Here is a 14,483-nt window from a genome sequence, read left to right as displayed (position 1 = left end):
GCATGAACCTATGCATCCAGCTTGCAATACCCACCGTGGCCACCCCCAAAAAGGCTGGAAAAGATCCAGAGGCCCGCTAGGGGGCGCCATAAGGCACTAACGACCCCTGGGAGGGCGCCAGGTTGCAGAAAGCCGCTTGCCTCTCTCCCTGGGAACGGAAGGCCTTTTGCAAGTTAGGAGGAAGGCAAGTCCGGACCCGTCACGGGCTGCAGCCGCTCCAGCCCCCAGTAGGGGGCAGCAGAGAGAAACGCGCCCTCTAAGGATGGCTATGCAAAAAAAAAAAACACAAAAAAAACACCCCACCTTTTTTTTTGCCTCCCAAAATGCAAAATTGCAACACCTGAACGGGGTTTTCTTCATCCCGGGGACCTCCGGCTGGGTTTGGGACTGCCTCTCCCAGAATTCCCGGCGGGACGGCTGAGGATTCTGGGAGTTCCCACGCAGAAACTTGCGGGAACTTGCAGGAACCAGGTGGGGAGCGCGCGGTCTCTTGGCTTTCCCCCCTCATTAGCATATGCAAAGGAGCTTTGCGGGAGAGCGGAGCGGCCGAGGCACGTGCCGAGGGAGCTGGGTAGGTTGCTTTCCCTCCTGCACCCCGCAAACCCCGAATCCTGGCTTGTTTCCCCAGGGAAGCGGACGCTGAACGTGGAATGATCAATTGCCCGGGTCTCTGCTTTGCTTTGGGGTAGGAACCCTGGGGGGGGGGGGGGGAAGAATACCTGGGGCTTTGCAGACACACACACCCCCCACGATTCCTTATAAATTGCAAATCATGGTTTCTCCTTGTGCTTGGTGTGGCTGTAGGAGGTGGAAGAATAAATGGAGGAGGGAGTCCTTCCATTATTTCATTATTTCCTTCCCTTCTTTCCTTTCCCTCTTGCCCTCATTCCTTCCTTTCCTCTTTCCTTCCTTCTCCTTCTCATTATCTTCATTCCCTCATTTCCTCTTTCCTTTAATTCCTATGGCCTTTCTTCTGTCCTTCTTTCTCATCCCCATCTCCTTTTCCTCCTTCCTTTCTTTCCCTCTCTTTCTCTTTCTTTCCCTCCTTCCTTGTGATTCCCATCTATTTCCTTCCTTCCCCTCCCCTCTATTTTCCTCCCTTTTTCCTTCTTCCCTTCCTTATACATTTTTATCTCCTTTCTCCCTCCCTCCTTCCTTCCTTATAAATTTTTTCCTTCCTTCTTTCCTTCCTTATAAATTTCTTCTCCTCCCTCCATCCCTCCATCCCTTCCTTCCTTTTTTCCTTCTTTCCTTCTAAATTTCTTCTCTTCCCTTCCTTTTTTCCTTCATTCCTTATAAATTCCTTCCTTTCTCTCCTTCCTTCCTCTCTCCCTTCCTTCCACCCTCTCCTCTCCTTCTCATTCCCATCTTTCCTCTTCTGTCCTGTGTTTGCATAAAGGCCCAGATATAATTATGAAATCTGAATAGAAAAAGCAGGTAACATCAGTTTCTAAAACACACAACATTCATGTAATATTCAATAATAGAATAACATTCAGGCCTTTGCAAACAAACTGTGACCCTGGACCAGAGCATCCCTGCAAAAGTTCATACAATACAATACAATAGCAGAGTTGGAAGGGACCTTGGAGGTCTTCTAGTCCAACCCCCTGCCTAGGCAGGAAACCCTATACCGTTTCAGACAAATGGCTCTCCAACATCTTCTTAAAGACTTCCAGTGTTGGGGCATTCACAACTTCTGGAGGCATTTTCTGTTCCACTGATTAATTGTTCTCACTGTCAGGAAGTTTCTCCTCAGTTCTAAGTTGCTTCTCTCCTTGATTAGTTTCCACCCATTGCTTCTTGTTCTACCCTCAGGTGCCTTGGAGAATAGCTTGACTCCCTCTTCTTTGGGGAAACCCCTGAGATATTGGAAGACTGCTATCATGTCTCCCCTGGTCCTTCTTTCTATTAAACTAGACATACCCAGTTCCTGCAACCGTTCTTCATATGTTTTAGCCTCCAGTCCCCTAATCCTCTTTGTGTCTCTTCTCTGCACTCTTTCTACAGTCTACGCATCTTTTCTACATCGTGGCAACCAAAACTGAATGCAGTATTCCAAGTGTGACCTTACCAAGGCCTTATAAAGTGGTATTAACCCTTCACGTGATCTTGATTCTCTCCCTCTGTTACAATACAATACAATAGTAGAGTTGGAAGGGACCTTGGAGGTCTTCTAGTCCAACCCCCTGCCTAGGCAGGAAACCCTATACCGTTTCAGTCAAAAGGCTATCCAACATCTTCTTAAAGACTTCCAGTGTTGGGGCATTCACAACTTCTGGAGGCAACTTCTGTTCCTCTGATTAATTGTTCTCACTGTCAGGAAATTTCTCCTTAGTTCTATGTTGCTTCTCTCCTTGATCAGTTTCCACCCATTGCTTCTTGTTCTACCCTCAGGTGCCTTGGAGAATAGTTTGACTCCCTCTTCTTTGTGGCAACCCCTGAGATATTGGAAGACTTCTATCGTGTCTCCCCTAGTCCTTCTTTCTCTTAAGCTAGACATACCCAGTTCCTGCAACCGTTCCTCATGTGATTTAGTCTCCAGTCCCCTAATCCTCTTTGTTGCTCTTCTCTGCACTCTTTCCAGAGTCTCCACATCTTTTCTACATCGTGGCGACCAGAACTGAATGCAGGATTCCAGGTGTGGCCTTACCAAGGCCTTATAAAGTGGTATTAACCCTTCACGTGATCTTGATTCTCTCCCTCTGTTACAATACAATACAATAGTAGAGTTGGAAGGGACCTTGGAGGTCTTCTAGTCCAACCCCCTGCCTAGGCAGAAAACCTTATACTGTTTCAGACAAATGGCTATCCAACATCTTCTTAAAGACTTCCAGTGTTGGGGCATTCACAACTTCTGGAGGCAACTTCTGTTCCACTGATTAATTGTTCTATGGATGCAGCCTAGAACTGTGTTGGCTTTTTTGGCAGCTGCTGCACACGGCTGGCTCCTATTTAAATGGTTGCCCACTAGGACTCCAAGATCCCTTTCACAGTTACTACTATTGAGCAAGGTACCACCTATACCAGTGATGGCGAACCTTTTTTGGCTCGCGTGCCACAACTGGGGGGAGGGCAGGGGGGTCGTGTGCAGTCGTGCCGCATCCATAATGTAATGCGCGACCCCCCCAGTGCGCATGCGCGGACAAAAGGTGCGACCCCCCCCCCATTTTTACATGCTTTTTTCGCCCTCCCAGGCTCCAGAGGCTTTATAGGAGCCTGGGGAAGGCGAAAAGAGCCCCCCCCCCGCCCACCCGGAGGCCCTCTTAAAACGACCCTCCGTGCGTTCCGAGGGCCTTCGGGGGGGCGGGGGGGCTCTTTTCTCCCTTCCCAGGCTCCTATAAAGCCTCTGGAGCCTGGGGAGGGCGAAAAATGGCTTTTAAAAATGGTGACCTCAGCTGGCCAGCGCGCGCATGCCCTGACAAATGGCTCCGCGTGCCATAGGTTCGCCATCACTGACCTATACTGTACCTGTGCATTCCATTTTTCTTGCCTAAATGTAGAACCTTACTCTTTTCACCATTGAATTTCATTTTATTAGATAGTGCCCAATGTTCAAGTTTGTCAAGATCCTTCTGTATCTTAAGCCTGTCTTCTGGAGTGTTGGCTATTCCTGCCAGCTTGGTGTCATCTGCAAATTTGATGAGTTCCCCATTTATTCCCTCATCCAAATCATTGATGAAGATGTTGAAGAGTACTGGGCCTAAAACAGAGCCTTGGGGTACTCCACTGCATACTTCCCTCCATGTAGATGCAATTCCATTGAGGACTACGCGTTGAGTGCGGTTGGTCAGCCAGTTACCAATCCATCTGGTGGTGATGCTGTCTAACCCACATTCTTCTATTTATCTAGTAGTAGGTTATGGTCTACCTTATCAAAAGCCTTACTGAAGTCCAAGTAAACTATATCAACGGCATTCCTCTGGTCCACTAATTTTGTCACATTATCAAAGAATGCAATAAGATTAGTCTGGCATGATCTGTTTTTGAGAAATCCATGTTGGCTTTTGGCTATTACTTTGTTTGCTTCTAGGTGTTCGCAAATTCGTTGCTTGATTATTTTTTCCAGAATCTTTCCTGGTATTGAGGTCAGGCTGATAGGTCTGTAGTTTCCTGGATCTATTTTTTTCCCTTTTTTGGAGATGGGAACCACATCAGCTCTTTTCCAGTCCTCTGGTAGTTCCCCGGTGCTCCAGGATCTCTGAAAGATATAATCCAGTGGTTCTGAGATCTCGTCTGCCAGTTCCTTCAGAACCCTGGGGTGTAATCCATCCGGTCCTGGTGATTTGAACTCGTCTAGGGTAGACAGGTGCTCACTTACCATTTTCTTCCCTATTTCAATTTGTGTTCCTAATCTGATTTTTGTGGTGCTGTTTTTGATAGGTTGGACTGTTTTATCCCTTTGTGTAAAGACAGATGCAAAACATGAGTTAAATAGTTCTGCTTTCTCCCTTTTGCTTGTCACCTACTAGCCACTTTCTCCCAGCAATGGACCAATTGTTTCCTTGACTTTTTATCTTTATCCTCTGAAATCTTATCATTTTCCTCTGAAATTGCCTGCACCAGATAGTTTTGTGAAGCCCTTAACCTGGTTACTTCATGGTCTTCCAGGTTCTGCCTTTGCAAAGCAAGAGGTCTCCGTGGCTTGCAAGAAACCCCAAATGTTGGTCACCCGTGGTTTCCTTCCTGCCTTTGAAAACCTTGGCCTCGTCTTTCTGATCCGCTTTGGGGAAATCGCGTGAAAGTGGATCTACAGATCCCAAGGGTGGGTGGGGGGACAAGGATTTAATGGGTCAAATGCCTTTTGCAGGTTCGTGGATCCACCCGGCCGTTTTTCGTGGACGGACAGCTTCTATCATTCCACCATGTCGCAGGAGTCCCAGACACGGGAATTCGTTCCCCCTGAGGTCTTTGAGCAGCTGTGGGAGATCTTGGAGCAGTAAGTAGGCCGAAGGGACCATGGAGGGAGGGCATGGATCCTCCCCCAAAGCTGTTAAAAAAACCCATTTTAATTCAGGACTGGTGGTCCTCGACTTACGACCACCACTGGAGAATTGGATGGTTTCGTTAAGCGAGCTATCATAAGGCAGCTACTGTAGTCCTCAACGTACGACCAATGTATGTTGCTGAGAGAGAAATGTGTTCAGTGAGTTTTGTCGCATTTTATGACTTTCCTTGCCACATTTGTTAAGTGAATCATTTCAGCTGTTCGGTTAGTAACCCGGTCGTTAAGTGAGTCTGGCTTCCCCATGGACTTTGCTGTAGTTGCCTGAAAGTTTGATCACGTGACTGCAGGGATGTTGCAACGGTCGTAAGGGTGAAAAAGGGTTGCAAGTCGAGGGCTGCCTGTATGGCTTTCTTTATCCTGGGCTGATTTTTGGGAGGTTGCCCCCGGGGCCCCTAATGGTGGTTCAACCATGGTTAGCAAAACGGAACTGGCCCTTTATGAAACCCTTCTGGGAGGTGGCCCCAAGTTTCTGGAAAAATCTCTCCGCAGGGCAAAGATTTTGGAGCCATTAAATTTTTAGAGCATCCGATAAAAACTCAGAAATTTTGCCAGCTTAACGTGAATTGGTGCAATTTAAAGTGAGGTTAAAGGGTGGCTCAGCGGCTGAGACGCTGAGCTTGTCGATCAGAAAGGTCGGCAGTTTGATGGTTCGAATCCCTAGCGCCGCGTAACGGAGGGAGCTCCCGTGACTTGTCCCAGCTTCTGCCAACCTAGCAGTTCGAAAGCAGGTAAAAAATGCAAGTAGAAAAATAGGAACCACCTTTGGTGGGAAGGGAACAGCGGGTTGAGTCATGCCGGCCACATGACCACGGAGACGTCTTCAGACAGCGCTGGCTCTCCGGCTTTGAAACGGAGATGAGCACCGCCCCCTAGAGTCAGGAACGACTAGCACATACGTGCGAGGGGAACCTTTACCTTTACTGAAGTGAAGTTACAAGGGAGCAGAAGTTGTGAGTTTTACTTCAGTTGAAGACATACAACTTTAGTTCCAGAATGAGCAGGTTCCTTTTTTCCTAACCGTTTTGTTACAGAAGCACACATAATGCGCAATTTAAACATCTTAACATCAACTTTCATACAGTGGGCAGATAAATGGCATTATTATTGTATTCAGATGCTTAGTGGAATAAGGAGAGAAGCCGTAGAAATTTTTAAAAATCCTCTAAATTCATATAGAGGATTTTTTTTTTTTACAACCGTTCATTTACAGTCGTTTTAACAACCCTTCCTTTAGTGACCGAACGGCACTGAAGAAAGGGACTTACGACCCTTTTTTCTTCATTTACGACGGCTGCAACATGCTCGACAACTGACTCATACTTATGACGGTCGCAGTGTCCCGGTGGTGTGTGTGTCACACGAGTCCCTTGTGCAACCTCCCGATGAGCAAAATCAATTGGGAGGGGAGCCTGATTCACTTAACGACCGTGTGACTCACTTAATGATCATGTGACTCACTTAACAATGGCAGGGATTCGCTTAACGACGGCTGCAAGAAAAGTCGCAGAAGGGGGGCAGCACTCACAACTGTCTGGCTTAGCGATGGAAATTTGGGGTCTCAGTTTTGGTCGTAAGCCGAGGAGTAGCCGTAATATGGCCCCCAGCCTAAGTGACCTGGTTCAATGCCTTCTGCAGACAGTCCTCGACTTACGACTGTAATTGGACCCAGGATTACGGCCATAGGCCATGCTGCTTATTTAGTGACTGATTTTTAAGACCTTTTGTGCAGTGGTCATTAAGTGAGTATGGCGGTCATAACGCTCGCGGTTTGAAGGGAATTCATTGGTGGCCATGAGTCGGGGCTTGGCTGGAAGCTGGCCTGTCGTAATTTGAAAAGCCTGCTCAGTGACCGGTCGTAACTCGAGGACTCTTTTCCCAGGCCTTTGTACTCCGTGCAGCCGATCAACCTGAACTTCCTGGAGGGAGGCCCCCAGGACGGCCCCACCAACAAGATCGAGATCAGCATGGACTGTATCCACATGCAGGACGCGGAGCTGGGAGACCCCATGTGGGTGAGTGGAAGGAGCCGGGGAGGGCGGGGGGCTTCGGAGGGGGAGGGGGGAACCCCGTGGGCTCCTGGGGGCTGGAGGGCAAGGGATGGGGAACCAGAGGCAGCTCTTGGTGGCCTTTGAACTGGGCGCTCTTCTTGCAGGCATTTCACCACCCAACTAGGGAACGCCATCAGTGCTAGGAGGGAGCGGGGTTTGTGAGGAGGAGCAGCAGGAGGTTGAAGTCCTGGCGCTTTCTGAGCTTGATGGTTTTCTGGCATCATCAGTGCTAGGAGGGATTGGGGGTTGCAAGGAGGAGGAGCGGGAAGGAGAGGAAGAGAGGAAGAGGAAGGAGAAGAAGAGAGAGAGAAGGGAGGAGGAGGAGGAGGAAGGGGAGGAAGGAGAAGAGGAAGAAGCAGTGGAGTAGTAGGAAGGAGGGGCAGAAGGAGGAGGGAGTGGAGAAGGAGGAGAAAGAAAGGAGAGGAGGAGGAAGAGGAAGGAGAGGAGGAGGAAGAGGAAGGAGAGCAGGAGAAAGCAGAGGAGGAAGAAGAAGGAGAAAGGAGAGAAAGGAAGGAGAGGAGGAGGAAGCAGAGGAGGAAGAGGAAGGAGAGGAGGAGGAAGAGGAAAGAGAGCAGGAGAAAGCAGAGGAGGAAGAGGAAGAGAAAGGAAAGAGGAAGGAGAGGAGGAGGAGGAAGAGGAAAGAGCAGGAGGAAGTAGAGGAGGAAGAGGAAGGAGAAAGGAGAGAAAGAGGAAGGAGAAGAGGAAGGAGAAAGGAGAAAAAGAAGAAGTAGAGGAGGAAGAGGAAGGAGAAAGGAGACCCCAGGATATTGCAACTGTCATAAGTGTGAAAAATGGTCATGTCATTTTTTCAGTGCTATTGTAAGTTTGGTCACTAAATGAATTGTTGTAAATTGAGGACTACCTATAGATGCAAGTTCTCCATTCCCCCTTTACTTTGCTTGTCTGAGGGTCGCGAAACGGGATCCCGTCATAAATACGAGGCAGCCCCCAAGTTCCTGAATTTCAATTATACGACCCCGGGGGGGGGGGGAACGCTGCGACGGTCATAAGTGCAAAAAACGGAAGTCCCTTTTCCCAGTGACGCTGCAACTCCCGTCCTCACGTGAGCGTTTGTGAGTCCGTCACTCCCGTTACTAAATGAACGGTCGTAAGTCCAGGATGAACGGCGTTCTTCCTCTCCTGCCGGTGGGGCGGGAGGGTGATCTTCAGTCAGTGGAGCATGGGACCTGGCCTCCCTGGCTCCCCCTCCCCTCCCGGGCGGGTGTGGCCTTGTCGTGCGCCCGTGATTGTCGCTGGGGCGTGTGCCTGTAATCTGCTGTTGACTCAGGAGAGCACTCGGGGGCCTCTTACACAACTCTTGCGGCTCCTCCAACAACACCCCCCCCTCCTTTCATTCATACGCCTCTGGAGGGGGGTGTGTGTCCCCGTCCGGCATCCTTTCCTTGGGGAGGGGGCTGAAAAGCATTGCGCAAGCAGGGGAAAGTTCCTTTCTCTGGCGTGTGTGTGTCTGTGTGTGTGTGTGTGTGTGTGTGTGTGGCGGGGGGGGGGTTTGTCAAATATCCCTCGACAGGTGTCCGCCCAGCCTCCGTGTGCCCAGGAGGGAGTTGTGTGTGTTTGCTTTGCTCTTCCTGGGGAGGGAGGGCGGGGAGTGTGGCGGCGCTGCGCATAGCCCCGGGGAAGGGTTTTTGCTCGGTGTGGGTGTCGACTTGCAAACCCAGCCAGCTTCCTCCACCGCCCCCAGCCCCCCCCGCCCCCCTCCTCGCGCCTAGCCGCAGGGCCAGGCGCCTGCCCAACACCTGCCTCTCCGTTCCTGCCCTGCCTTGCGGGGGACGGGGGGGGGGGGGAGGAGGGAGACCCACACTTTGGGGAAGAAGGAGGAGGCAACGTTTATGCCCAGAAAAAGGGGTGGGGGCCTGGCCCTTGGTTCTGCCGTGGGCAAAAAAGTCAAGATGGCATCCCCAAACGGACAATTAAACCTCTGGTTTTGTGAAATTGTGCAGGGTCTCTCTGGGCTGGCTGGGAGTCCGTGACCCACAGATTGTGTTGCGGGTCTGGGGTATCCATGCAGGGCCCGTTGGAGGAATTGGGTCTGTTTGGGGGCGCAGCTTTACCTAGCGACACCCCGTCTTCTGACCCTGCAGTTTTCCTGGGTGCCTTTTCTAATTGGAGGGTTTTAATATTTTTTACTCATTTATTAAACGGAGATGCATCTCGCCACACCTTGAAAGCAACACGATTGAGCGTTGACGTGTGAAAATAAGGAGGGAAGGGGTGATTGTGGGACCCTCGTCTTCCAAGGGCAAAAGGGGAAGAGGTCAGCTTTTCCTCCCCCACTCCACCCCCAGGGTCCTGCAAAGGCAGGGGACTTCCACTCCCAGAGTCCCTTGCTGTGTGCAGAAGGAGGATTCTGGGATTTGATGTCCGTTTGGGGAGGGTTGACGGCAAACTTTGGCTTTGATTCGTTGAGGAATGGAGTTTTCCCCTTTTATTCTGTTTTTTCCTTCTATGGAGTGCAAATTTGGGAAGTGTTTTTCCAACTTGAGAGCTTGAAGAGAGCTGGACTTCAACTCCCAGAATTCCCCAGCCAGCTGGCTGGGGAATGCTGGGAATTGAAGTCCATCCAGCTTAAAAGTTCTTGAAGCTTCAACAACTCTTTCCAGCTCTTCTTAGCTGGCCTTAGCAACTGGGGAATTCTGGGAGTTGAAGTCCAGCCCTCTTTGCTGGCTGGGGAATTCTGGGAGTTGAAGTCCAGCCCTCTTTGCTGGCTGGGGAATTCTGGGAGTTGAAGTCTGTCTATCTTAAAAGTTCTTGAAGCTTGGAAAACACTTCCCAGCTCTTCTTATCTGGCCTTGAAAGACTAACCAGCATTGCATCAGGATGGGAGACCACAAGGCGATCTTGGCCTAAAGAATAGAGTTTCGAAGCCCCTCGTCCCCAAAGGACCACCAATCCTTTCCCACCCTTGTTACAACCCACTCAAAGGCAACTTGGCCTGTTATATGTAATCCTCGGCCTACAACCCCAATTGAGCCCAAAATGTCTGTTGCTGAGTGAGACCGTCGTTAAGTGAGTTTTGCCCCAGTTGACGACCTTTCTTGCCACAGCGAATCCCTCAGGTTAAGAACGTAACACGATAAGTAAATCTGGACTTTGCTTGCCGGAAGGTTGCAAAAGGGGGTCGATCCCCTGACACACACACCCACCCCGGGGGCACTGCGGCCATCATAAGTACGAGTCGGCAGCCGAATTTTGATCACCTGATTACGGGGATGGTGCAACGGTCGTAAGTGTGAAAAAACGGTCGTAATGCATCTGTTTTTTCAGTTCCGTTGTCACTTTGGACCGTCGCTAAACGGGATGCAGCGTGCGTTGTATGTTGAGGATGGTGGCCGATTGCATCTCGTCTTCCTCTTGGGAAGTTTGCAGCAGCCCAGGCTATGAAAAGCGTCTCCCCCCACCCCCACCCCCAGGACCCAGCCCCGTGGCTGGGCGTCTGGCCCACTCCCCTTCCTCCTCCCCTCCCTTCCCCGCTCATCTTCCCTGCCGCCCCCCAGGCGCTCCGGCCTGGTTCAACCAGTTTGACTAAATGCCTTTTTGGGGATAAGTTCCTCTGCTAAACCAACTCCCGGTTTGATCAAATACGGGCCCCCCTCTCTCTTTTTGGCAGGGGGAAGGAGGGAGCCAGGAGGGTGAGGGGCACGCTGGCACCTAGGAGGGCTGGGGCTTCCTCTTGGAGAAACCCCCAAACTTCGCTCTCCATAGCTTTAAAAAAAACAACAACCCAAAATTAAAGCCGTGGCTGGGGCCCCTGACGTGGCCACCCCCCCCTCCAATCTGCATGAGCCCCGATGGCAGGCCCTTTTGGAGGGCAGCCGTTGCCAGAGGGCGCCTGGCTTGGAGGAAGTCGGCCACTCGCCCCATAGCAAGGCTTCTTGCAGACCCGTTGAGAGGTTTGGGGGTCCTTTGGGGTGCCTTTCCAAAATAGGGCTCGTGGGGGGGAAGGTGAATCAGTGGGAGATTTGTGCCTGCTCCGTTCTTTCTTTTAACTTTTGTCCTATGTGTTTTTATGTTGTACATGAGTCCTTTGGGAGAAGGGCGGCATAGAAGTCCAATAAACCTCAAACCTCCTCATCCCTGGAAGTTTCCGAGAAAATATTGGGACAGCTGTTATTCCCAGATGCCATAGGTCCCATCCTGCCCTAGGATTCTATGATCTTGGGCAGGGGGCTGGACTAGAAGACCTCCAAGGTCCCATCCAGCCCTAGGATTCTATGATCTTGGGCAGGGGGCTGGACTAGAACACCTCCGAAGTCCTTTTCAAACACTACAATTCTATGATCTTCGCCAGGGGGCTGGATCAGAAGACCTCTAAGGTCCCTTCCAGCCCTAGTTTCCTATAATCCTGGGCAGGGGGCTGGACTAGAAGACCTCCAAGGTCCCTTCCAGCCCTAGGATTCTATGATCTTGGGCAGGGGGCTGGACTAGAAGGCCTCCAAGGTCCCCTCAAACCCTACAGTTCTACAAACTTGGCCAGGGGGCTGGACTAGAAGACCTCCAAGGTCTCTTCCACCCCTAGGATTCTATGATCTTGGGCAGGGGGCTGGACTAGAAGACCTCCAAGGTCCCCTCAAACCCTACAGTTCTACAAACTTGGCCAGGGGGCTGGACTAGAAGACCTCCAAGGTCTCTTCCACCCCTAGGATTCTATGATCTTGGGCAGGGGGCTGGACTAGAAGACCTCCAAGGTCCCTTCCACCCCTAGGATTCTATGATCTTGGGCAGGGGGCTGGACTAGAAGACCTCCAAGGTCCCTTCCACCCCTAGCGTCCTATAATTTTATGATTGGACTAAAAGACCTCCAAGGTCTCTTCCACCCCTAGGATTCTATGATCTTGGGCAGGGGGCTGGACTAGAAGACCTCCAAAGTCCCCTCAAACCCTACAGTTCTAGAAACCTGGCCAGGGGGCTGGACTAGAAGACCTCCAAGGTCTCTTCCACCCCTAGGATTCATATGATCTTGGCCAGGGGGCTGGACTAGAAGACCTCCAATTTGGTCCCAGGTTTCTCCCCCTCCCCTCCCCCGTCCTCCCTCCCTCCCTCTGTCCTCCCCTCCCCTCTTTCTGGAGTCTGGAAGGGCCGCCCCCTTAAGGCTGCGAGGAAGGTTGGGCAGCCGGGGCTCCCAGCACAGCCCCACAACGTGTGTCCTCGCCTGGGAAGATGCAGCTCCGTGTCTTCAAAGCGAGGCGCAAACATTTAATTAAAAGGGATTTCAATCTCAGCGCCAGAGGCGTTTGGGCGCTTTGGCCCCTGGGGTTGGAAGGGAAGCAAAGGGTTGTTGCAACAACGACAACAACAACAACAACAACAACAACAACCGCCAGCTGCGCTTCGGTCGCTCCGGCAGCCCTTCCGTTCCCAGCGCTGGAGGCTTGGAGTGGAAGATGGTCTTGGGAATCCATGCGTGCACCCCTGCGAAGCTGTTGGGCTGAGAGGGGCCCGTTGGCTCAGCCTGCGTGGTCTGCCGCTTGGTGGGTGCCCATTGGGCAGTTTGGTCTAGTGGTTAAGGCAGGGGTGTCCCAACTTGGGAACTTTAAGACTTGTGGACTTCAACTCCCAGAATTCCCCAGCCAGCTCTGCTGGCTAGGGAATTCTGGGAGTTGAAGTCCACAAGTCTTAAAGTTGCCAAGTTGGGACACCCCTGGGTTAAGGCATTGAGTCAGAAAGTGGCAGATGGGAGTTCTAGTCCTGTTTTAGGCATGAAAGCCAATTGGGTGACTTTGGGTCAATCACCAGGAGATGGAGAGTTCTAGTCCTGCCTTAAACCTGGAAGCTGTGACCGCCTCTCTCTCTCCCTCTCTCATAGTCCAATCTACCTCACGGGGACACTGCGACCGTCATAAATATGAGTCAGTTGCCAAGCATCCAAATGTAAATCACGTGACCACGGGGATGCTGCAACGGTCGTAAGTGCGAAAACGGCCCTAAGTCACTTTTCCCCCCCAGTGCCGTTGTGCCTTCGAACGGTCACTAAACGGAACGGTTATAAGTCAAGGACTGCCTTGCAGAATCCATCAGGAGCTGCCGGGAGTTGAAAACACAACAGAAATGGATATGATGAGTGCAGGCAAAACCATTTCTTAATGTGTGTTTGTGTGTGTGTGTGCAAAAAAAAACCCATGATGCCAATTGTGCCGAGTTCAAGGGACGCCCAGTAGCAAGGCGAGGTGGGGACTTCCCTCCTGCGAGGTTTTCCTTCTGGGAAAAGGCGGGGAGGATTTGCATTCCACAAACTACAATCGCACACTCTTGCTCCACCGCAACCTGGTTTTCTCCATCGGAGCCCCTGCAGAGGTTTTCAGCTCTCCATTTTCCGGGATTCCTTATTTGGGGGAGGCTGCTTGAGCCCTTGGAGGGGAAATCGGATTGGGGAGGGAGGGGGGGGGTTGCTATCTTTCCTTTCCTGGCACCTTCTTCATTTGTGCACAGTTGGGAGTGTTCCTGGAGGAGGAAGATTCCCCAGAGCAAAGATGCTGGCTTGCAAATCATTCCCTTCCTGGTCTGAGTCTTCGGAAAACCGGATGTCCTGAGGGGGGGGGGGAGGGAAGTGTGTTGACTTTCAAAAATGAGGTGTGTGTGATGGGTTGTGAAAAAAAACCAGTTTTAGAGCAGGGTAGCACAATCTTGGTAGCTTGAACAGTGGCTTCAACTCCCATAATCCCCAGTTAGCATATGTGAACTTCAATTCCCAAAATCCTCCAGCCATCCTGTGTGGACTTCAATTCCCAGAATCCTCCAGCTAGCATGTGTGAACTTCAATTCCCAGAATCCTCCAGCCATCCTGTGTGGACTTGAATTCCCAGAATCCTCCAGCTAGCATGTGTGAACTTCAATTCCCAGAATCCTCCAGCCATCCTGTGTGGACTTCAATTCCCAGAATCCTCCAGCTAGCATGTGTGTACTTCAACTCCCAGAATCCCCCAGCCAGCATGCGTGGACTTCAACTCCCAGAATCCCCCGGCACTACTGCATTCCGTTTGATGTGTATCCCCATGGTGGCCTGCTTACTCTCTTGTGATCCCTTCCTCTGCAGTCTCTCCCTTCTAGGAGGTGGAAGGGGGGGAAAGCAGACCTGGCTGCCTGGGGAATTCTGGGAGTTGGAGTCCACTCCTCTTCAAGGGGCCCAGGTGGAGAAACACTGAGCTAGGGGTTAGCTCCCAGCACTCTTCGGTGGTCCTTGAAAGGATGGGAGACCACGGGGCGATCACAGATTATAGAAGACAAAGATCCAGACAACCCCCTCCCCTCTTCACGTCGACCTCTTCACCTGGTGATTGAATTAAAGAGATTTTCTGGGGGGCCCAACCCCTTAAACAGGGGTTCTCAACCTTGGCCCCTTGAAGAGGGGGTGGATTTTAACTGGGGAATTCTTCAGTCATGTTTGAGAGACAGTTTTCCAGAGATGGAGA

The 14,483-nt window shown here is 51.2% G+C and overlaps 1 protein-coding gene across 4 annotated transcripts in view; it reads left to right on the top strand.

Moving 5' to 3' along the window:
• Window positions 1-368: 368 nt before the first annotated feature.
• The window catches only part of TP63 (tumor protein p63), a gene marked incomplete at its 3' end in the record, with an annotated part of 126,860 nt that continues 112,745 nt past the window's right edge, over window positions 369-14,483 (top strand). For 3 of the 4 annotated variants that reach the window (XM_081956064.1, XM_081956063.1, XM_081956062.1), the window contains exons 1-3: window positions 553-685; window positions 4,811-4,939; window positions 6,888-7,020. In XM_081956064.1, the coding sequence (XP_081812190.1) occupies window positions 651-685; window positions 4,811-4,939; window positions 6,888-7,020 (297 nt within the window). In that variant the 5' untranslated portion in view covers window positions 553-650. Of the gene's footprint in view, window positions 686-4,810; window positions 4,940-6,887; window positions 7,021-14,483 lie in introns of all 4 variants that reach the window. The other variant, XM_081956067.1, reaches the window with a different exon arrangement.

Source organism: Natrix helvetica (genome assembly GCF_964273705.1).
Source record: "Natrix helvetica genome assembly, chromosome: 5".
Classification (NCBI taxonomy): Eukaryota; Metazoa; Chordata; class Lepidosauria; order Squamata; family Natricidae; genus Natrix; species Natrix helvetica.
The sequence above is the reverse complement of the archived record's forward strand: the minus strand, read 5'-3'. Positions and strand labels throughout refer to the sequence as shown.